This window comes from Colossoma macropomum, unplaced genomic scaffold, assembly GCF_904425465.1.
Source record: "Colossoma macropomum unplaced genomic scaffold, Colossoma_macropomum, whole genome shotgun sequence".
Taxonomy (NCBI): domain Eukaryota; kingdom Metazoa; phylum Chordata; class Actinopteri; order Characiformes; family Serrasalmidae; genus Colossoma; species Colossoma macropomum.
Genome location: NW_023494785.1, coordinates 1,978,456 through 2,001,536, shown reverse-complemented (window position 1 = coordinate 2,001,536; position 23,081 = coordinate 1,978,456). Strand labels below are relative to the sequence as shown.

Sequence of the window (23,081 nt, the reverse complement as noted above, 5' to 3'; positions counted from 1 at the left end):
GAAGAAGTTTCGCAAACTGACTTGTTGCAGTGGTAGCATCCTATTGCAACACCACACTCTAATTTAGTGAGCTCTTTAGAACGACCTATTCTTTCACAAATGTGTGTAAAGGCAGACAGCATGGCTGAGTGCTTGATTTTATACAGATTGCTTCAAAAGGAATATGCAGAGCTACACTTCTGTAGGCTGAATGGGTGGCATTAAGCTGAATAGGCAGCTGTAGTCTCAATGGGTGGAGCTAAACTGCACCTAAACTATAATCATTAATGCTTTGATTAAACACAAGGATTCTCCCACACAAAAACAGTTAAAGTCCTTAAACCCTATTTTTTAAGGATATAATTTCTATTGAGGGCAGGAAAATTACTATGGAGGCAGAAAAAAGAATAGTCAGGAAAAGTGGAGAAAAGCTGGCTCTGGCTCTAGAGTTTGACTGGGCCACCAGAAAGGACATTTCTCCCCATGGTAGAGGAGTCTGACTAGGCTACAGTCCAGGACACTTCTCACCATGGTAGTGAAGTTTGACTAGGCTACAGTCCAGGACATTTCTCACCATGGTAGAGGAGTCTGACTAGGCTGCGGTCCGAAACACTTCTCACCATGGTAGCAAAGTTTGCCTAGGCTACAGTCCAGGACACTTCTCCCCACGGTAGCGAGCCTAAACCCTGTAAAACAGTCCCAGACCATTACCTCTCCTCCACCAAACTTTAATATTGGCACTATGCTACGCACACTGCTACACACTTCAGCACTTGGTGGTCCCACTCTGTGAGTTTGCATGATCTACAGCTTCACAGCTGAGCTGTTGTTGCTCTTCCATTTCACATTAATAGCACAAACACGTACTGGGAAGTGTATGAAGTAAAAGACCCACTATATTATGTAAGAATGTGTATTAAATATTTACTAAAGGACACAAGCTTCAAATGTGTAATATTAAATCCAGTGTGGGAACATGAACATAATACCATCGTTAACATCAGGTTGCACACATTAATTTTATTTGTTGCACAATCAAACACTAATAAAGGATGTCACATTGAAGACCATTATATGATATGTTTGAGATATGATATGTTTGAGTTCATAAACCTGCAGATATATTGTGTAGTTTGAGTTATGAAGGTACAGTATAGTACAGGTGTGTTCCATGCGTTATATTATATATTTTATATTTTATCTGCACAGCTCTGGGTAAAGGTCACAGTGCTGTATAACAAGTGTTATTAAGTCCAGTCATAATTGTAAATAGGCCTGTCTGATAATTGTACACACAGTGAGCATAAATATTTAGACATTTTTACACTTTAATAATAAATGTTGTTAGTAATGTAAATGTTTAACCACCCATGTTGTACTGCTGTTTTGATGACATTCAGAATACAGGTTTGTTTATCCATGCAGTGTTTTTATTTTTATTTTTTTAACAATTTTGTGATTTGCATACATACTGGTACATGATTACAGCATTGTTGCAGAAAACATGGCCCACTACTTGTTTTCAGGACCTGGTTACAGAGATTGGCGTCTTACATGTCATTTGTACTTCTCTGGCACTACAAAGACATTCCCATTTACTTTATACCACACAGTGTTCCAGTTAAGAACATTCGGTTCTGGACCCACCCACACCTTATCATTGAAGTTCCTAATCTCATCCCCTGTCAGCACAGAATCCCATATGTTCACGTCTGAAATCTCACCTACAAAACTCTGGTCTTCATCAAAACCACCCAGGTCAGAGTCCGGATCCTGACCCAGAACAACAGCACCACCAGACTGGACCTTGTGGTTTTTCCTGTACACCTGCAGAGTGCTGCGGCGGCCGTCCACCCAGAATGCAGTCAGACCCGTGCTGGATTCCCAGGTGACACACAGGTTTGTGCGGAAGATGGAGAGAAGTGGGATAGCATAGAAAGCACCCTCTGTGCTGCTTCTCAGGTAGAGGGAGAATTTGCCATACTCCTGCCATACGTTAAGCTCATCACCATTTTGGGTGCGATAAGCGAAGAGGATGGTCTCACGGTTGCCTTGGTTTACTACAGTTGGATCCACAGACAGACGCATACACAGAGTAAAGGCCTTTAAATTCAGGGGCTTCTGGGGGGTGAGCTTTACATAGGAATTGGCAGACGGTTTGGGGAAAAACAGGCCCTTGTCAGTCAAACCACCTGAAAGGCAAATAATATTCTTTTCATTATGATACATTTTTAAAGTGTAATTCAATTGAAAACAATGAGTGACGAGGTAGTAAACTGATGTCAAGGGTGATTAATGATGCTGAAAGTTTCATTTTATTGAAAGTAAACGAGTACAGTGTAAAAATGGACTTGCACTTAATGTTTAGTGGCGTTCTGACTGCATGTGTTCTGTAGCTGTGGCATGTAACAGTTAATGATGCTGAACTAGTTTTGGCATCTTAATTAGTGTGGTACTATGTGGTTTTTGGACGTAGCATAAAACATTCATGAAGCGAGCACAAAAACAGCTGAAGCCAGGGAACTTTATGCTATAAACCAAGGGGTGAGTTAAATCAGATGTGCTTGAGCAGGAACATCACCAAACCCTCCAGGACTGGAGTTCCTCACCCCTGTTATAAACCCTGATTACTTGACAAATACTTCTCCATACTTTTGTAATGAGCCTGTAGTAGAAGTGCACATTACTGCATTACTGATGGATTAAGAATGGAAACAGAGCTGAGTATTTTTTGTGAGACTGCTATATATAGGTTATATAGTTAACTGTAGGTTATATAGGTAACTGTTGCCACCGTGTATTAAGTAAATCTCACCTTAATACTGAAAATTTCAAACACATATCCTACAGCTATCATGCTCCGCTAAATGATCCAGCACTGAAGTAATAGTAATAACACAATACAGGCATAATCTTAGATGTACCATGCACGTCTGCATAGACTCCACATAATAAAGTTGAATTGAACTAAATTTATAGACATTTCAGAATTGAACCTATATTTCTAAATCCCTAAAGGGAAATAGGGAAATAGCATACATCAAAGACAAAAATAGAATGCACATAAGTTACGTAGAGATAATAAAATAGAATCAGAAAATGTATAGCATAAATAATATATAACAAGTGTCTCCAAAATAGTAACTTTACAGGAGAGGATAAAAATATTCTTTACTTTCAATGTAATTTAATGTAAAAAGAAAAGACTTTAAGTTACAGTTACTGTTAATGTTATAATAAGTATTATTAATGCTGTGTTATTATATTTACTATAATTGGTGTTATTATTAAGTAAATGAATACAGTGTAGTTATTGTGTTTTCATGAAACAGAATCGTGTAGATAAACTTACTTTGACCAGAGCTGATCAGAGGCAGGAGGACACCCAGCAGAACGAGCACAGTCTTCATTTTACTGTGAACATTTCAGCACAACCTGTTAGCCACCTTCACAACTTACACACAGCTGACAATCACATTTAACGTCAGTAAAACTAAAGTGGCTGTAAGTGATGAATAAGAAGTGTGGATGCTCACCTGGTAGTGAAGCTCTAGTCACTCAGACTCTCCAGACGTCTACAGAATCTTTCTTGGTTCCTGTGACCAGTTAGATCTATTTTCCAGCTGTTCTCACAGGAGAAGGTCTAAAGCTGGTGCTGCAGCTTCTGCATTTATAGGATGCTGTATTTACATATGGAACGCCCTGTTTCATATTTCAACTCTTGCACAATTTACAGTAAATGTTTAGTTTCAGAGAAACAGTTCTTTCATTTTACGCTATTACAGCTGTAATTCTGTGTTGAAATATGGACTCAAGGCTGAGAGCCAGAGAGGGGTCAGTAATTCAGAACTCAGCTTCCAACATGCACCTCCATGTTCTTCAGTCATCTCAGTCAACTCAGCATTTATACAAGATACACACATGCACATACAAGTGCACTGCTACACATTTCTTTAAATTCAATATCTGACTCTAATTTTATCTATTTATTTATTTAGATAGATAGATAGATAGATAGACATTCATAGATAGATAGAAATTCAAAGCTCATACATCAACACATTTACCTCCTCCTGCAAAGTTGCCATTTTGATTTTATTTATATATTTCTTCATTTATTCATTTATTTTACTTTAAATATATGCAAGCATGTAAATATTATTCTGTTGTTTCTTAAACTCAATTTTGTAAATTAACCAGGTCAAAGAAAGAAACACTTGCCATTTAGGAAGATTAACAATACTCATGATTCAGTGAGTCTTGCTGAATGGATGATTAGTGATGCAACGACTGTTACAGATCTTTATTTACCACACAAAGTGTATAGAGTAAAAAGTTTATATTAATATTTCAGAATACTCAGGAATGTACAAATTTTGGCTCACGTTAGCTAGCTAATGTTACCCACGCTAGCTAACTACCTAGCTAGACAGTTCTGTGCCCACATACACAAGTTAACGTACTCAACGTACCTGGAATATTCCTGTTTGCGCTCACTGACATCATGAACATACATGAGGCACCATTTTAAACTCCTATAACTCGAGTTTAAAAGCTTTTAAAAATATAACAGCAGTGTTAAAATGTTTTATGCTGCTCTGTGTTCAGGAAATGAATGAATTCAAAACGGAAGAATACAAGGCTTTAAAAACAAAGTCTATTTTGTTTCAAGTAATGCGTTTATTTGTGTTTTTTAATTCGTCTCAGCCAGTCATTTTATAGAAAGTTCCTTAAATGTATTTTTTCTATTTTCCTTTCAGAATAGAAAATCAAATACAAAATTCAAATTCCAAATACAAGAAACAAAATTAAGTCATTTTTTGTTTTCCTTCTCAGAAATAACAGATACAAAATGTAAAAGCGAACTACACTGTAAGAAGTGGGTCCGTGTACCGTCTGTTCATTTGATTTTCATTTTAAAAACCAGCATTGAAAAACGGCAAATGGGTCGATTCTCGTTTTTGGTTCTGTTAGTGTCGGTGGAATCACGAAATAGCTTCATTTTACAATTTTACAAACTAATCATAAAATCAAATAAACAAACAGTAATGGAATAAAGGGTCATATTCTAATGATCCAAATTTAGAATTTCCCATCATAAGCAGAAATAAACGTGCAGAGCGCAGGTGTGGAAGCTCAGAAATCACAGAAATCAGGCCTGTGGTTCTGGGTTATCTGGTCGACTATATTACTTTTTGTATAAGCGTTTGTATATTTGACCTGTACAAATTAAAGAAGACAAAAACGATATAGGGAAGAAACTGAACTCCCACCATTTCACGGGGGCTTCGTGCTCCCCAGATCAGCTTCTGGTGCGCTCAAGTTCAAGACGTTTTCTGTCGGTGTTGGGCCGAACTCCCCTATGTGTGCGCGCTTCATACAGGCATATGGACACTAGACCACAATCTACCTTTCAGTCAAAATGACCAGTACTGTAGCCTCTTGGTGACGAAGGAGACTCAAGGCCTCAGCATTGTTGTTAATTAAATAGCGACGATGTGAAGATGATGAAGAAGTCTCGGCTGACACCGTCTTGCTTGTATAAGATGTTTATTACAAAGTAAAACAGTATCATATCAAGCACTATAAAGTACCTGAGAGGGGATCCGTGCCAATTCTGAAGTGTCCCCTCCAGAACAGTATAACCAACGGCTTATATAGGGAGGTTGTTTTCGAAAAAGGAGACAGAACTTATGGTCCTTTTTAAAATAATCTCATCCATCTGGAACTAAGAGAGGAAGGGAGAGGAAGAGAAAGGGGCCCATTCCCTATGGGACCTTGACCCTTGGACCCTTTGGACCAGGGGCCCCCTAACTTAAACATTCCAAACCGGCAAAAACAGATAACACATGGAACTCTGGTTACCACATATCCCCCCCTCGAAAAACAAAAAAGTAACACATACATGTTTGCAGTTGTAACAAAATAACAGTTCCTCCTACACATGCTTCCTACAGCGTAACCTTAACAATACAACAACTTTACGGAGTGTGAGATCGAAAAAACCTGTCAGGCAGTCCTGTCCATCAAAAATTCTCTCACGGTCCCTCTGCCTTAGGCGACCACATAGAGTATTCCAGACCAATTTAGAAAGGAGGAATTTTAACAAGTCGTGTAGGGATATGACTTAAGCAAATACATATGGAAACCTCAAGCTGGTCGACCCATCTGACCTTCCAATGGACCTTTCCCTGCCTGGCACCAATATCCCTAAGCACCGAAAAAAAAGAAAAAAACATCTGAGGTCCCAATGTACTTACCCAATAACAGAAAACATCAGTCTTCAAGCAATTAAAACAAAGAAAATGTTACAAATTTAAGTACTACTCATGCAGTAAACAACTCAATCCAACTATTATGTCTTACTAAGATTATCACTACCTTATAAATGTCCTCTATCAATGTCACACATTACAATATAATAGAACAAAATCCAATACTATGCAAATACTCAGCAGCGTCGACTCTCAGTGTAGTGTCGATGATGTGTTGACTCTGGGCATTGTATCACAGTGTCCTTATTCAAAGTCCTTCAGTCTATTCTTATTGTCCATGCACATCGGGGTCCCTGAACATCCAACCACCCTTACAGTGGTCTTCCCTCAACATCGTTCTTGAAGGAAAGAAAAGAAAACCACCAACCAGTATCTTTTGCAAAAACAACAGATGCAAATTGAAACATCAAATACAGATTAACGCCTTATAAGTAAATGTGAAATTCACAGTATCATACTTGCACATTATTCCTAGTTATGTCACCACTCTATAATAAGAGACCACTAAATACCAAAATAGTAACAGAAATAAACATTAAGACTATAATAAGAGTAGATATTCAAAATAGATATTTCTCCATCAGTTCGCCTTCTATCACCACTTCCTCATCATCGTCTGTGTCAGTCCTATGTAGTAATGGCATCTGAAGTTGATCTCCAGGCATCACAACTCCAAGCCATCTCAATATCATAGCCTTCGCAAAGGTCAACAACAACGTACAGAAACAGAACATCACACTCAATGATATAAGAACTGCTACCATTATCTGAACCAACACTGCTCCCAACGGTCCTAATTTCTCCTGCAACCAAGCATTCGCAGACCATCCAGCTCCTTCCGATGGGCCAAACTCCTCCCTTATATGCTTCAATGCATCTATGACACTAGTCATATTGTCAGAACTATCAGGAATCAAAGTATAACAAGCATCACCAGTTAAGTTCAGAGCCACACATAGGCCACCTTGTTTGGCCAAAAGATAATCAAGAGCCATGTCATGTTTCAGCAACGTCAGTCTGTGACTCTTTTAAGTATTTGACAAGTATTCAAAACCTCTTATAGTCTCGTTTGCAAAACCCTGTAGCGTGTAGGTAATATTTGAAATGTGATCTGCCAAAAATGTCACACCATACCATGGAAATAATCCTATACCCCACTTCTCTCCTAGACTTATTCTTCAATGATAGGACTCCAGATTATGAAATTGTGCCAGTTCCCTTTTCTTCCTACTTACAGAAATAGCATCAGATTGAACCTCATCATATACTTTTCTCTTCTGGACAGTAAAAACCTCATGTGGAAGCTTCAATGTTGCCATATAACAGCATCTGATCCACTCATACAGTAGAAATATATATGCCTTATCACCACAAACCCACCAAATATCCTTAACATTCCCTAAAGTCTTGTTTCCAGGCAACTTTAGGTTCTGCACCATCAAAGTTCTACTCAGTTTGCGATGTGGTACCTGAAAAGTCACTTTATACAAGTGATCCATAGCCTTATGTTTACGCTCGCCCAAGTCCATAATATAGTTGTTACAGTCTGATATTCCCATAAACTTTCCAGGCCCATTATGAGTATCATCTGAACAAAAACAGTCGTTAGCCTCCACAGATTTCACTTCCATCGGATCAGGGATCGCTGTTATCATATTTTCATGCTGATCAAGTAAATTCACATATGATAACTCCCACAACCAAGACCAACTATGTCTAGGTCTAAACCGATGCACTGACAGAGCCATCACCTTATCTTCTGCTGATTGCTGCTGATATAACAGCCACGATAATGCATAAGATTGACATTTAGCACTTAATTGTTCTGGTACCGTCTCTAAAATTGAAGGCCATGTGCCTGGTGTTGGAACTTTCACCACACATGGACAATTCAGTTTCCCAACCGATCTTACAGAATGAGTTAACTGCTGGAACCATAAGTTCCTACCTGCCCTTGGGTCTGCGATTTGTAACACCGAGGAATCAAATCCATATGCCTTCCACTTAGTTTCTCTCTTCTGTAATACATGATAATGGTCAGTCATGTCTTCTGGTGTCCAGTCAAAGTCAAAAAACCCATCTTCCATGTCTAAAATAGTCCTCTGAGCTGTCACAGATGAATCTGCATCATTCTCTTCCACCATCTGTTCTCTAGGTTCAAAAATCTCATTACTACTATTCACTCTAAACTCTAACATAGGTTCCTGGGTTATAGTTTCTACTTCTTTAAAGTTCAAAGATGTCATATCAGGTGTCTGTGTCACATTTACAAATTTCGTTGGTGACAAAAATGTCGTCACTGTTTTATTGGCAAAGGTTGCCCTTGGCCCAACCTCACTTGTAATATTTCCAGAAGTGGCAAAGGTAGAAATTGTCACCATCCCTGTAGTAGCATTCATCCCCTTCAAAGTCATAGCTAAAGTAATAGCCTGAATTGATGTATTAACGCTCTTAGTTGTTTCCGGAGCTAAAGTGGTAAGCTTCATCGATGCAACATTCACCCTTGGAGCGGTTGCTTTGGTGAATCGTTCCTGAACCCTTTTAGCAACCATGAAAACTCCAGTAGACCTCAAACTACTACCTTATGAGTTATATAACCCTCTCTCCACACATTTTGAAACGGAACAAATTTAAACTCTGGCTCTAAATAAGTACATGTGTATTCCCCTTGGTCTTCCCATATAACATTACACACAACAAGTGAACAATCATCCCTAACTTTCAACCACCTCCTGTCATTAAACAAAAGATACTTTCTCTGATCACGAGGCACAGTATCAACTTCAGGTCCTGTTAACAACACATCTTCGCCACGACTATTTTCCCACCAGGATTATTACCACCAACATTAAATATTCCTTCTAAATACCTTCACGAACACCTTGTCTCCAGGTTGCACCGTGCTCCTCTTTTGTTCATCGAGCCTCGCCTGCACTTCCTCTTTTCTTTGCCCGTCAGAAACGTACTTTCTCCTTTGTCATCTTTCTCCTAACTTTCCCCCTTGCAACATGAGCTAACCCCTGTGCCTCCTGAATCATCAGACCTAAATCCATGTCAGCACTGACCAGCTGCTTCCTCTCTCTCTGTCTCTCTCTATACATTCACATTTCTCTTTTTCTCTTTCTCTGTCTTTCTCCTTCTCTCATCATTTTCTTTTCCCCCCTCTTTCTGTTATTCTTCTTTTTCTGTTTCTTCTTCTCTTTTTTATTTCTCCCTCTCTCGCTCTTTAAACTACCTACTCTCTATTCCTTTTTCTCTTTATTCCCTCTTTATTTTCTCTTTCTTTCTTTCTTTCTTTCTACAACCTACAACTCCCTCTTCTCTTTCTTCCATAGGTGGATAAAGGAAGAAACAAATCAGAATTAAATATCAAATGAACCCACTATTTTTAACAACACAATAAGGAATTCAATATGATTTACACCCTTTATCTGCCAACACTTAGGTCATTTTTATCTACAACATATGTTATCCTCCTTTAAACACCAAGTTATCATCAATGAAGAAATTTCAGTTTATTTCACTCTAATAACACCTTAAATACTTATTAAATTTTTCTTTACCCATGCACACAAAATATCCTCACTGGTCTCTCCACTTCTCTTCAAAATCATAAACGTCCTTTTTGGGGGCTCATACTATTTAACCAATTCAAAAAGTCCCCTCGAAAGAGTCATGTAAATTCATAAAGTCCTCTCGAAGAGTTTTTACATATTTTTATTCATTCTTGAAGCCATTCACTCAGCTGGAACACAGCCAAGACAAACGACACACACACACACACACAGAAACCAACTCCGCCCACACACACAGTAAGGGGGGGCCAATCCCCCTCACACAGGAACACACAGCAAGCTCAGAGAACACAGAAAACACAAACAACATTCAGTCCTAAATGCTCAAAGTCGACTCATTCATACTTTATCCTATAGCATGCTTTTTCCGCCACTACTTATTCTCTTTTTCTTCTAAATTTATGCTCCTTTATGAGGTGTGAATATTCAATAAAAAGCTGCTTCAGACACTGTTCGTCAACTAGTGTTCGAGTGGGAACTTACAATTGAATTTTCCATTCCACACCTCCAGTTCCCGAAATTCACCTAGTGATTTTCCAGGATTTTAGGCCCGTCTAAAACCACCTCCTAGAGGGCTTTGGTCCAGCTGACTGGTGAGCAGTCATGGGCTGGAGGTTAGGGAACCGGCCTTGTGGCCGGAAGGTTACCGGTTCGATCTCCAGAGCCGATAGCACGGGACTGAGGTGTCCTTGAACAAGACATCTAACCCCCAACTGCGTCATGGGTGGTGCGGATAGGGCTGCCAACCGCTCCGGGCAAGTGTGCTCACGGCTCCCTACTGTGTGTGTGTGCTCATTAGTGTGTATGAGGTGTTTCACTTCATGGATGGGTTAAACGCAGAGGTGAAATTTCCCCATTGTGGGACTAATAAAGGTCACTTAATCACTTAAATCTGCAGCTTCTTTCTCTTTAACTCTTATCTTCTCTATTTTCTTTAACCTCTCTTACTTCACTTTAACTCTTATCTATATTTTTTAACCTCTCTTATTTCTCTTTAACTCTTTTCTATTTTCTTTAACTTCTCTTTTTCTTGCCTCTTTTTTCCCCATTAATCTAATTTCCCAGGGCCCCAGGCAGTTACTTTTCACTTTTTTTTCCTTTTTAACCTAATCTGACTATTTCTTCAAACCAACTTTCACACAGTGACTAATATACACGTCTTACCGTTAAGAAGATAAGGGCCCAACCTTCATTATTCTCGCATGGTGTTATTGAGCTCACCTTATCATTACTAATTAGGCTATTCTACACTTTTACATCAGCTTTCCTTTTCCCTATTACACTCCCCCTTATTGCGGCGTTTGCAACACAATAAAACCCTAATTTAGAATGGAAAAGCACTCCAAACATCAATGGTGTGACTAGACAGCAAACACACAACAGCCCCAACGATGAAACCAGCGCCCAATCATGTGAGAAATGCTCACCTTATTTGCCGGCTTGGTGCGGGAATAAGTGTGCTAAGGCCATCGGCGACGCAGCAAGCCACAACACATCCAGAATTCGTGATGCCAAATTCTTGTCTGAATCCTGTTTGTGACGCCAAATTCTTGTTGTTTATTAAATAGCGACGATGTGAAGATGACGAAGAAGTCTCCGCTGACACCATCTTGCTTGTATAAGATATTTATTACAAAGTAAAACAGTATCATATCAAGCACTATAAAGTACCTGAGAGGGGATCCGTGCCAATTCTGAAGTGTCCCCTCCAGAACAGTATAACCAACGGCTTATATAGGGTGGTTGTTTTTTGAAAAAGGAAACAGAACTTATGGTCCTTTTTAAAATGATTTCATCCATCTGGAACTAAGAGAGGAAGGGAGAGGAATAGAAAGGGGCCCATTCCCTATGGGACCTTGACCCTTGGACCTTTGGACCAGGGGCCCCCTAACTTAAACAATCCAAACCTACAAAAACAGATAACACATAGAACTCTGGTTACCACAGCGTACGTCTTACAAAACGAAAAAGGGTTGCGTGAAGCCGAAAGCGTCTTCGTGAGCTTACAAGCGCGCAAACTTTCTGTGGCTTCATGTTGTCTGTCGCAGATGCTCCGCTTGATGCTACAACTTTTTATGATAAGTTTCATGGCTGCTGGAGAACGATTCTTTCACTGTTGTAACTATGGCAAGTACTAGTACTAGTTAGTATTACTGAATAATAGACTTAACATCTTTAGGAGATATTCATTGTTTATTTAACAAATGCACGTTTCACAGTGAAATATTGTGTGTCTGCCAAAGTCAAAGCTCCTCAAAGTTGTCCATCTTTGTTTAATGGCAAGCATCACTTCACAAGCTTTTCTCATGTAGAAAACATAGCACAAAAACACATTGGCCATTATCACAAAACACACATGAATGACCATTAAGTACATTACAATTGGTCATTAAAGATTAAACATGACTAAAAGCGCATTTACAAATGACTTCCTTTTTCTCTTTCACAACAGCTCTCTAGGTTAATCAGCAAAATGTGCAAGAAATCTGTCAAATCATGCTTTGGCATGAATCAACAGAAATGAAGAAGTGCTACAGAGATCACAAAAAGGTGCTCAATGGGGCAGAGGTCCAGAAAACTCAAAAAAGAAATGGTTCTATGCTGAGAGAGGCAAAAAGAAAAACCAAAAAAGTATCCATCCACATCCACAAGGCATGGGCAAAATAATTGCCAGAGCAAAGAAATCCCAGAGCAAAGAAATCCTGGGCACACCGTCTTTGGAAGAACTATAAAAGGCCTTTATTGAAACATGGTGAGAGAAAATATTCTCAACATATGTTATTTTCCCTTATGTTATTTTCTTAAGGTCTAAACCACGTTCATTGTAGAGTTTAAGCAAATGGCAGGAAGGCGAAGCTGGTCGCACTCTCAACTTGCCCCCTCACTCCTTTGTTTGTGTTGAAATGACCCTAACAAACACCCCTCCCCCTTATCTCTACTCCCTACATCTTTATTCAGATTCTCCTTCTACAACCCTTCCTTATCCCTCCGCAAACTCCTTTTCCTCCTCCTTCCTCCCCCTCGGTTTTCAATGTATATAAGGTTCTTCCAAAATATTCTTGTCAGACTGGACTGCTGACCAGACTGAACCAGAATGGACTGGTGAGCAGACTAGACTGGTGACACACTGATGACCAAGCTGTGTCTGTGCATGGTTGTCTGCATGCATGTCAATAAGACTAGACTCCTGATCCTGCTGATTGACTGTTGATCGATCTCACTGTACCCAGACTCTGTATGTGTATGTGCTCCACTCTCCTGACTCTTCTTTCTGAATTTCTAACAATGGCAATTAGTATAAAAATGTGCTGACGCATTGCGGCCTTCATCAGGACACAGAACAATGGCATGTCAATAGAAAACACCTGAGAACACCCATATATATACACATCTACACAAGCTTCTGCCACCTGTTGGTCAGGCAGAAAATGGGGGGAGGGAAGGAAAAAAATGCTTTGACGTGTTTTGTATCGCAAAAGCTGGTTTCTTGATGATGCTGTTAATTCACACTGTTGATGGCGTATTTAAAACCCATGCATTACTGGAATACTAGTATTTTTACAGGTTTTACTGTAAAGCAGGACACAACTGTAACACATTCTGGGTTTTGCTAGATAATATTTGAGTAAGATTAAGTATCTACATATCATAATTTACCTTCCTTCTCACTCTGTGTGGGCTCAGCATAGACACTATATAGGCAAAAGTATTGGGACACCTACACATCACACCTACAGGAGCTTTAATGAATCCCATTCTAAACCAATATGCATTAATATGGAGTTTTTTCCCTTTGCAGCTCTAACAGCTTCCACTCTTCTGGGAAGCTTTCAACAAGATTTTGGAGAGTGTCTATGCGAATTTCTGCCCATTCATCCATTTGTGAGGTCAGACACTGATGTTGGGTGAGAGGGTCTGGCTCACAATCTCCGTTCTAGTCCATCGCAAAGGTCTTGGATGGGGTTGAGGTCAGGGCTCTGTGAGGGCCAGTCAAATTCTTCCACACCAAACTCACCCAGCCATGCCTTTATGGAGCTGCTTTGTGCGCTGGGGCTCAGTCATGCTAGAACAGGAAAGGTTCTTCCCCAAACTGTTCCCACAAACTTGGAAGTGGACAATTGTCCAAAATCTCTTGGTGCTGAAGCATTGGAGGAAGATTTCCCTTCCCTGGAACTAAGGGTGGACATGCTAAATTGCCCCTAGATGTGAGTGTGTGTGTGAATGTGTGTGTCTGTCTGTCTGCCCTGCGATGGACTGGCGACCTGTCCAGGGTGTATCCTGCCTTCCGCCCAATGACAGCTGGGATAGGCTCCAGCACCCCACCGTGACCCAGAAGGATAAGCGGTTTAGATGATGGATGGATGGATGGATGGAACTAAGAGTTCTAGACCAACCCCTGAAAAACAGCCCCACATCATCATCCCTCCTCAGTGCAGTCAGGCAGGTAACGTTCTCCTGGCATTCGCCAAACCCAGACTCGTCCATCAGACTGACAGATAGAGAAGTGTGATGCGTTGCTCGACAGAATACGTTTCTACTGCTCCAGAGTCCAGTGGCGGCGCTTTACACCACTCGACACTTGGCATTGTGCATTTTGATCTTAGGCATGTGTGCAGCTGCTCTGCCTTAGAAACCCATTTCATGAAGCTCCCGGCGCAGTTTTAGTGCTGATGTTGATGCCAGAGGAGGTTTGAACTCTGCAGTTACTGATCAGCAGAGTGTCAGATACTTTAATGTGCCCCAGCAGTCGGCGACTCACTCTGTAACTTTTCGTGGTCTGACACTTCGTGGCTGACTTGCTGTGGTTCCGTATTCAACTTTTCGAAAATACCACTCACAGCTGGGTGTGGAATACCTAAGAAGGAAGAAATTTCGCAAACTGACTTGCTGCAATGGTAGCATCCTATTACAACACCACGCTCGAACTCAGTGAGCTCTTTAGAACGACCCATTCTTTCACAAATGTGTGTAAATGCAAACTGCATGGCTAAGTGCTTGATTTTATACACCTGAGGCAATGAGACTGAATGAAACACCTGAATTCAATGATTAAAGGGTCTGTCCCAGTACTTTTGTCCATATAGCGTTTGTCCTCTTGCCAGCAGATTATTAACATCTCCCATTGCTTGAAACTTCTTAATTATTGCCCTGATAGTTGAAATGGGCATTTTCAACTGTCAGAGACACACTGGCTACTAATGCATGCATTACACAAACACATACATTGAATCCCTACAGGGAAAAACTAATCTAAAGTTGGGCAGAATTCTTTTATAAAAAGTAGTGGTGAGTGAAAACTGAACACACTCTCCTAAACACATTCAGTAACATCTAATACCTTTAGTATGCATTTGATATCGCAGAAAGGAAAAACTCTGTTGTTGCCATTTTTATATTCACACTGTTCCTCAAGCTTACCGGTTGGCAGTTTTCTTCATGCAATTCTGTTAATGTGTTTCACTCATTTCTTAACGAGTGAACAGAGATCACCCTGACTAACATTACAATTACCAGAATACCAAAGAAACGAGGCAAGAGTGTGCAACTATCACACAGTTTGCCTAATGTCTGTTACGATCCTGGGGGTGGATGGTGTTTTGCCTTTTTGTTCTTTTTTTTTTTGTAATCACTTTTCCCCTAGAATTGGTGTCTGGAGGGTCTGATTGGATACAGCAGGGGGCGCACCAGTTACTTAAGGGCCGTTGCGGCACTGCAGGAGAAGGAGATGGCTGTTCCAGTGGTCGCACCTGTGCCATCAGCCTCCACCTGACCAGACCAAGCACCTGAACCTTTTTGTGAAATCTTGTTATTGTTGTAAGTTTGCATAAATACCTGTAAAGCTCTCTTTTTCTAAGTAAGGGGGTGAGTGTTTCTAGTTTGTTTTGGCTTTATCTCACCCCCTGAAGTTTATCTTTTGTGTAAATTCATCTGCATTTGACCAGTTTAAAACTAGACTTACTTAAAAGAAATAAATGCTGATAATTGGTTGATTAATTGTAGTTGGTGCTGTCTTGGTCTGGCAGTTGGATGGCGTTGGCTTGTTTTTTTTTTATGTACGGCCTTAAGTGTTCCCCTAGACATAGGAGGTCGTAACATATCACATGTCAGTAAAATTATGCTCATTCAACATAGATTAGGGCCTCACATCGAAAGGAAACAACCTGGCCATGCAAGTACAGTTCAGGAAAGGCAGAGGAACAAGCTGTATCATTGATGCTCACTGGATCAATGAAAAAGACAGGCAGTTCAAGAAGGAAGTCAAGGAAGTTTCACTGACCACATGAAATTGTGGAATGTCCTCAAAACAATGGGAATACCAGAACATCTCATCGTTCTAATGAGGAATCTACACTGATCAATAAGCCACAGTCAGGACAGAAAATGGACAAACAAGTTGGTTCCACATCAGAAAAGGAGTTAGACAAGGCTGCGTACCATCAACATACCTGTTCAACCTGTATGCAGAACATAATGATGAGAGAATCAGGACTGGAGGAAGATGATCAAGGATTCAGGATTGGAGGAAGAAATATCAATAACTCTTAATATGCCGATGATACAACACTCATAACGGAAAATCTGGAAAACTGCAAAGTTAAGGAAAGTTTAAGGAAAGTTAAACAACAAAGTGAACAGATGGGATTTCAGTTCAGCATGAAGAAGACTAAAGCTATGACGACAGGAAAGACTGCTAGCTTTAAAAGCGATGGAGATGATGAGGAAACGGTGGACGGCTTTTGCCTACACAGATCAGTCATTAACATCAGAGTATCCAGCACCCAAGAAATGAGACAAAGCAGCAATCAGGAGAAGAAGAATGAAGGATCCTGAAAACATCTTTAAATGCAATTTGTTTCTACAGACCAAGATCAGAACTGTGCAGGCTGTGGTCTTCTCTGTGGTTCTTTATGGATTTGAAAGCTGGACAATAAACAAGCGAGACAGGAAAATTATTGGTGCCTTTGAACTTTAGTGCTGGTGAAGACCTTAAAGAGAACCTCAGACAACAAATAAAGAACGAATGAATGGATCCTCAATCAAATCAAGCCTCACCTTTCACTCGAAGCCCAGGTAACCAGACTGAAGTTACCTTTTTTGGAATATTTTTAGAAAAAACGATCTATTGGAAAAGACCATCATGCTTGGAAGAGCTGAAAGTAAAAGAAGAAGAGGATGACTGGCTTCAAGATCGATGGGGACAATTGGAGGAATCATGAACCAGTCATTCAACAAACATTGGCCAGTCCTTTCATGATGGTCTGATCGTCTGACTAGCTGGGGACTTTTTTCAAATCAGTTCATACATATATACACACACACACACACACACACACACACATATATATATATATATATATATATATATATATATAAATAAATAAAATATGTAATATGTATGTATGTAACTCCACTGTTCTGGTCCCTCAATAAGGCAAGTGCAACAAGAAATTGGTTCTGAGCTTTTACTGGAATCACGTCTGCTGGAGCCTGTTTGAGTATAATCAAAGGAAATACAGCAGCTGGTCAGTATAGTGCTTCTCCACTATAACAGCGTATCTCTTCAGTGGCAAAACCGGACTGAACTTGCAGTGATTACAATATGAATCTTTACAGCATAGACTCAACTCTTCAGTATTAAACAGCTCAGCTTATTTGGTTGTACAGTAAAAACAGTGTAATCAGAGGAAATACAGCAGCTAGTCAGTATTGTGCTTCCCCACTCTTAACAGCTATAAGGCACCAAAGAAATCTCATCAGTTCAATATAGCATTCAGACCACATGGGGCACAGAGCATAGCTAGCTGCGGTTGAAAAATAGTTACAGCTCGTGCTTAGCAACTTTTTCAATAACACAAACGAAGCAATAGCAATACAAACTAAAAACATACATACTGTGTTACTTCAACATACTGATTATTGCCTGAAAGTACAACAGCAAAACTCATAAATACTTAAATAGAGAGGAGAAGACGTCTGAGCCTACCATATCTCTTCAGTGGCAAAACCGGACTGAACCAGATATAGTAGGAAGCTGCTTTATAAAATACGCAATACTCCCTCCAACCAGCGGGTGTCGCTGTGCGCCCATAGAAACATGCGTTCGATTGTATTCTCTTTTAGAACTTATTTTGGCGAATTCTACTAAAATAAGTTTACTTAAAATAAAGTGTTATTTATTTTTCTGTTACATATGTATATATATGACAACACTCCATATTGCTTCAAAAGGAATAGGCAGAGCTGTACTCCTGTAGGCTGAATGGGTGGCAGTACGCGGAATTGGCAGCTGTAGTCTCAATGGGTGGAGCTAAACTGCACCTAAACTATAATCATTAATGCTTTGAATAAACACAAGGATTCTCCCACACAAAAAACAGTTAAAGTCCTTAAACCCTATTTTTTAGGATATAATTTCTATTGATGGCAGGAAAATTACTATGGAGGCAGAAAAAAGAACAGTCAGGAAAAGTGGAGAAAATCTGGCTCTATGAATGTTTAAAATCATAATTGAATTGTTCATAAATTAAGAGGTATATTTTCTAAAAAATTAAAAGCACCATTTAAAAACATAAAGGAATCCTAACAAGCTTTCCCACTATACAGAGACTTCAAAGAGCCAGCAAAACTTTAAATATTTGTGGAAATAACAAAAATACTAACAAAAATACTAAACTAGTAAACAAGTCAGGATATGTTTCATCACAGTAGCAGTGTTTCTAATAGCCGGTGACTTTGTACAGCAGGCAGCAGAAACTGACTAGGCCATGAACTGGGACACTTTTTACTGTGGTAGCAGAGTTTGACTGGGCCACCAGCAAGGACATTTCTCACTATGATAGAGGAGTCTGACTAGGCTGCGGTCCAGGACACTTCTCCCCATGGTAACAAAGTTTCCCTAGGCTACAGTCCAGGACACTTCTCACCATGTAATGGTAATACCATCGTTAATATCAGGTTGTAGACATTAATTTTATTTGTGGCACAATCAAACACTAATAAAGGATGTCACATTGAAGACCATAATATAACGATATGTTTTAGATATGATATGTTGGAGTTCATGAACCTGCAGATATATCGTGTAGTTTGAGGTATGAAGGTACAGTATAGTACAGGTGTGTTCCATGTGTGTATTTTATATATTTTATTTTATTTCATATTATATATATTTTATCTTCACAGCTCTGGGTAAAGGTCACAGTGCTGTATAACAGGTGTTATTAAGTCCAGTCATAATTGTAAATAGGCCAGTATGATAATTATACACAGTGAGCATAAATATTTAGACATTTTTACACTTTAATAATAATTGTTGTTAGTAATGTAAATGTTTAACCACCCATGTTGTACTGCTGTTTTAATGACATTCAGAATACAGGTTTGTTTGTCCATGCAGTGTTTTTATTTTTATTTTTTTAACAATTTTGTGATTTGCTTACATACTTGTATATTCCTGATTACAGCATTGTTGTAGAAAACATGGCCCCCTACTTGTTTACAGGACCTGATAACAGTGATTGGTGTCTTACATGTCATTTGTACTTCTCTGGCACTACAAGGACATTCCCATTTACTTCATACTGCATAATGTTCCAGTTAAGAACATTCGGTTCTGGACCCACCCACACCTTCTCATTGAAGTGCCTAATCTGATCGCCTGTCAGCACAGAATCCCACATGTTCACATCTGAAATTTCACCTACAAAACTCTGGTTTATATCAAAGCTACCTAAGAAAGAGTCAGGATCCTGACCCAGAATAACAGCACCACCAGACTGGACCTTGTGGTTTTTCCTGTACACCTGCAGAGTGCTGCGGCGGCCGTCCACCCAGAATGCAGTCAGACCCGTGCTGGATTCCCAGGTGACACACAGGTTTGTGCGGAAGATGGAGAGAAGTGGGATAGCATAGAAAACACCCTCTGAGCTGCTTCTCAGGTAGAGGGAGATTTTCCCCTTCTCCTGCCACACGTTAAGCTCATCGTAGTCTTGGGTGCGATAAGCGAGGAGGATGGTCTCACGGTTGTCTTGGTTTACTACAGTTGGATCCACAGACAGACGCATACACAGAGTAAAAGCCTCTAAATTCAGGGGCTTCTGGGGGATGAGCTTTATGTAGGAATTGTCAGACGGTTTGGGGAAAAACAGGCCCTTGTCAGTCAAACCACCTGAAAGGCAAATAATATTCTTTTCATTATGATACATTTTAAAGTGCAATTCAATTGAAAACAATGAGTGACGAGGTAGGAAACTGGGTGATTAATGGTGCTGAAAGTTTCATTTCATTGAAAGTAAACGAGTACAGTGTAAAAATGGACTTGCACTTGATGTTCAGTGGTGTTCTGACTGTATGTGTTCTGTAGCTGTGTTCTGCTCTGTGATGCTGCACGATGTGTCCAGTGTGTCTTTATGATGGTGAACTAGTTTTGGCATCTTAATTAGTGTAGTACTATGTGGTTTTTGGACGTAGAATAAAACATTTATGAAGCGAGCCATCAGCAAAAAAACAGCTAAAGCCAGGGAACTTTATGCTATAAACCAGGGGGTGAGTTAAATCAGATGTGCTTGAGCAGTAACATCACCAAACCCTCCAGGACTGGAGTTCCTCACCCCTGTTATAAACCCTGATTAGTTGACAAATACTTCTCCTACTACAGGCTCATTACAGTATGTAATTAAGTATGAAGTGCACATTATTGCATGTATTAAGTGAATCTCACCTTAACATTGAAAATTAAAAACAAACATCCTACAGCTATCATGCTCCGCTAAATGATCCAGCACTGAAGTAATCTTACACAATACAGGCATAAGCTTAGATACACCATGCACATCTGCATAGACTGGATATAATAAAGTTAAACAGAACTAAATTTATAGACATTTCAGAATTGAACCTCAAATGTGTTCCAACAGCATACATAAGACAAAAATAGAATGCACATAAGTAACGTAAAGATAATAAAATACAATCAGAAACTGTATAGCATAAGAAATATATATATATTAGTATTTATGCTATTACTCTGTGTTATTTGTGCATTCTATCTATGCTGTTGAACAAATTACACTTTAGAAATACACATCACTGTCCAAAGAATAACAGGTATCTCTAAAATAGTAACTTTACAGGAGAGGATAAAAACATTCTTTACTTTCAATGTAATTTAATGTAAAAAAAAAGGCTAAGTTACAGTTACTGTTATAATAAGTATTATTAATGCTGTGTTATTACAATTACTGTAATTGGTGTTATTAAGTAAATTAATACAGTGTAGTTATTGTGTTTTCATGAAACAGAATCGTGTAGATAAACTTACTTTGACCAGAGCTGATCAGAGGCAGGAGGACACCCAGCAGAACGAGCACAGACTTCATTTTACTGTGAACATTTCAGCGCAACCTGTTAGCCACCTTCACAACTTACACACAGCTGACAATCACGTTTAACGTCAGTAAAACTAAAGTGGCTGTAAGTGATGAATAAGAAGTGTGGATGCTCACCTGGTAGTGAAGCTCTACAGTCACTCAGACTCTCCAGACGTCTACAGAATCTTTCTTGGCTCCTGTGACCGGTTAGATCTGTTTTCCAGCTGCTCTCACAGCAAGTCTAAAGCTGGTGCTGCAGCTTCTGCATTTATAGGATGCTGTATTTACATATGGAACGCCCTGTTTGATATTTCAACTCTTGCACAACCTACAGTAAATGTTTTGTTCCAGAGAAACCGTTCTTTTATTTTACACAATTACGGGTGTAATTCTGTGTTGAAATATGGGCTCAAGGCTGAGAGCCAGAGAGGGGTCAGTAATTGAGAGCTCAGCTTCCAACATGCACCTCCATGTTCTTATTATTATAATTATGGCAAAAACTGAAAAACACCAAAAATGGAGATACAAGGTTATATATATATATAAAAGACAAGACAGCCATTGAATACATTCAAAATAGTAATAGAGAGAGCGATAGAGAGAGAGAACCACACACACACAATGACAAAACCGTTAACGGTCAAGATTCTATCTAAGTTGTGGGCATCTGTTAGGAAAGCATTTGCACCCTTGGCTGCTTCAGTCAGACAGTGTGATAAAATCTCAGGTATACAGTCAAAGTCATACCACCATAAAATCAGTCTATATGCAGAGAATATTTTACTATACATCACTAACCCTTCACTGTCCCTCCCATCAGTCCAAGATCTGAAAAATAAGTATAGCAGGATGTCTGCCTATTCCATTAATTGGTCCAAATCTGAGTTTCTGTCTCTAAGTACTGGGATGATGATGGGGTCCATGATATACCATTTGAACACTCCATAACTGAACAGATGCTCACAGATGGAATTAGAAAAAGAGGCTTTACTGATTGAAACACTTTCCAAACTCATAGTCAAAACACAGGCACCAATCTGATCCAATACAGTCCAAAAACACAAGAAGACAAACATTACCAGAAGGCAGACAAAATCCAAAAGGGCAGAGACAAAAGGCAGGGTCGAAAATCCAGAAACACAGTCAGATAAACAAGAAGGTAATAGAAGAAAAAACGCTCAGCAGCTCACAAGAAAGCAATACCTCACAGAAACCTAACTAAAGCCCAGGCTTTAGGTACTAACTATCAGGGGTCACATGAACAAGGAAGACAGGAGAAACATATCAGTACTCTGGAGAAGCAGAACGATGATTGTGGAACGACAGTGAGCAGATATGTGATCCCCAAGGGAGTTCTGGGAGTTGGAGTTTTCAGGTAGATCTGATCCGGATGGATGTGTGACAATCTACCTTTAATGCAACAAATACAGGATAATCTAGAAAGATAGAATAAACTACCATTAACTCCAATTGGCCAAAAAATCAGCAGTTAAAATAAATATCCTTCCTAAAATCAATGATCTGTTCTCTATGACTCCTGTTACCCCACTGTCAGGCTGGTTCTCCTCTCTTGACAATGCAGTCACTAAGTTCTATTGGAAGCACCAAAAGCCTCAAATCAAATTAGTTAAACTCCAGAAACCTAAACATCTTGGAGGACTTGAAGCCCCAAATGTCTACTACTACTTTCTATCACACCAATTGCTTTGCATCAGATATTGGACAGGTAACTCAAGTGAACCGTGGCTAGACATCAAGGAAAGTTTAATTTAAGAACTGGACATTAACAGTATTCCATTTATAGACAAAACTATTTTAAAAAAATCAATTCAATAAGTACTACCGTGAATGCTTGGTGGAATTCAAACATAATCCTTAACTAC

The 23,081-nt window shown here is 39.5% G+C and overlaps 2 protein-coding genes across 4 annotated transcripts; both read right to left on the bottom strand.

The window, feature by feature from the left end:
* Positions 1–1,203: 1,203 nt before the first annotated feature.
* LOC118815246 (pentraxin fusion protein-like) lies at positions 1,204–21,441 on the bottom strand. Of its 3 annotated transcripts, XM_036581249.1 has the most exons (4): positions 9,124–9,400; positions 3,516–3,643; positions 3,332–3,393; positions 1,209–2,171 (listed from the first exon to the last, which is right to left on the bottom strand). In XM_036581249.1, exons 3-4 carry the CDS (start codon positions 3,387–3,389, stop codon positions 1,537–1,539), a joined length of 693 nt encoding a protein of 230 aa, XP_036437142.1. In that variant the 5' UTR covers positions 3,390–3,393; positions 3,516–3,643; positions 9,124–9,400; the 3' UTR covers positions 1,209–1,536. The 3 variants fall into 3 exon arrangements, with proteins under 3 accessions (XP_036437151.1, XP_036437142.1, XP_036437133.1); XM_036581258.1 differs by lacking the exons at positions 3,516–3,643; positions 9,124–9,400 and adding an exon at positions 21,334–21,427 and having other exon boundaries at positions 1,204–2,171; XM_036581240.1 differs by lacking the exons at positions 1,209–2,171; positions 3,332–3,393; positions 3,516–3,643; positions 9,124–9,400 and adding exons at positions 19,209–19,997; positions 21,150–21,211; positions 21,334–21,441.
* LOC118815214 lies at positions 5,228–8,431 on the bottom strand. Its single transcript, XM_036581192.1, has 2 exons — positions 6,420–8,431; positions 5,228–6,189 (listed from the first exon to the last, which is right to left on the bottom strand). Exon 1 carries the CDS (start codon positions 8,396–8,398, stop codon positions 7,433–7,435), a length of 966 nt encoding a protein of 321 aa, XP_036437085.1. The 5' UTR covers positions 8,399–8,431; the 3' UTR covers positions 5,228–6,189; positions 6,420–7,432.
* Positions 21,442–23,081: the final 1,640 nt, after the last annotated feature.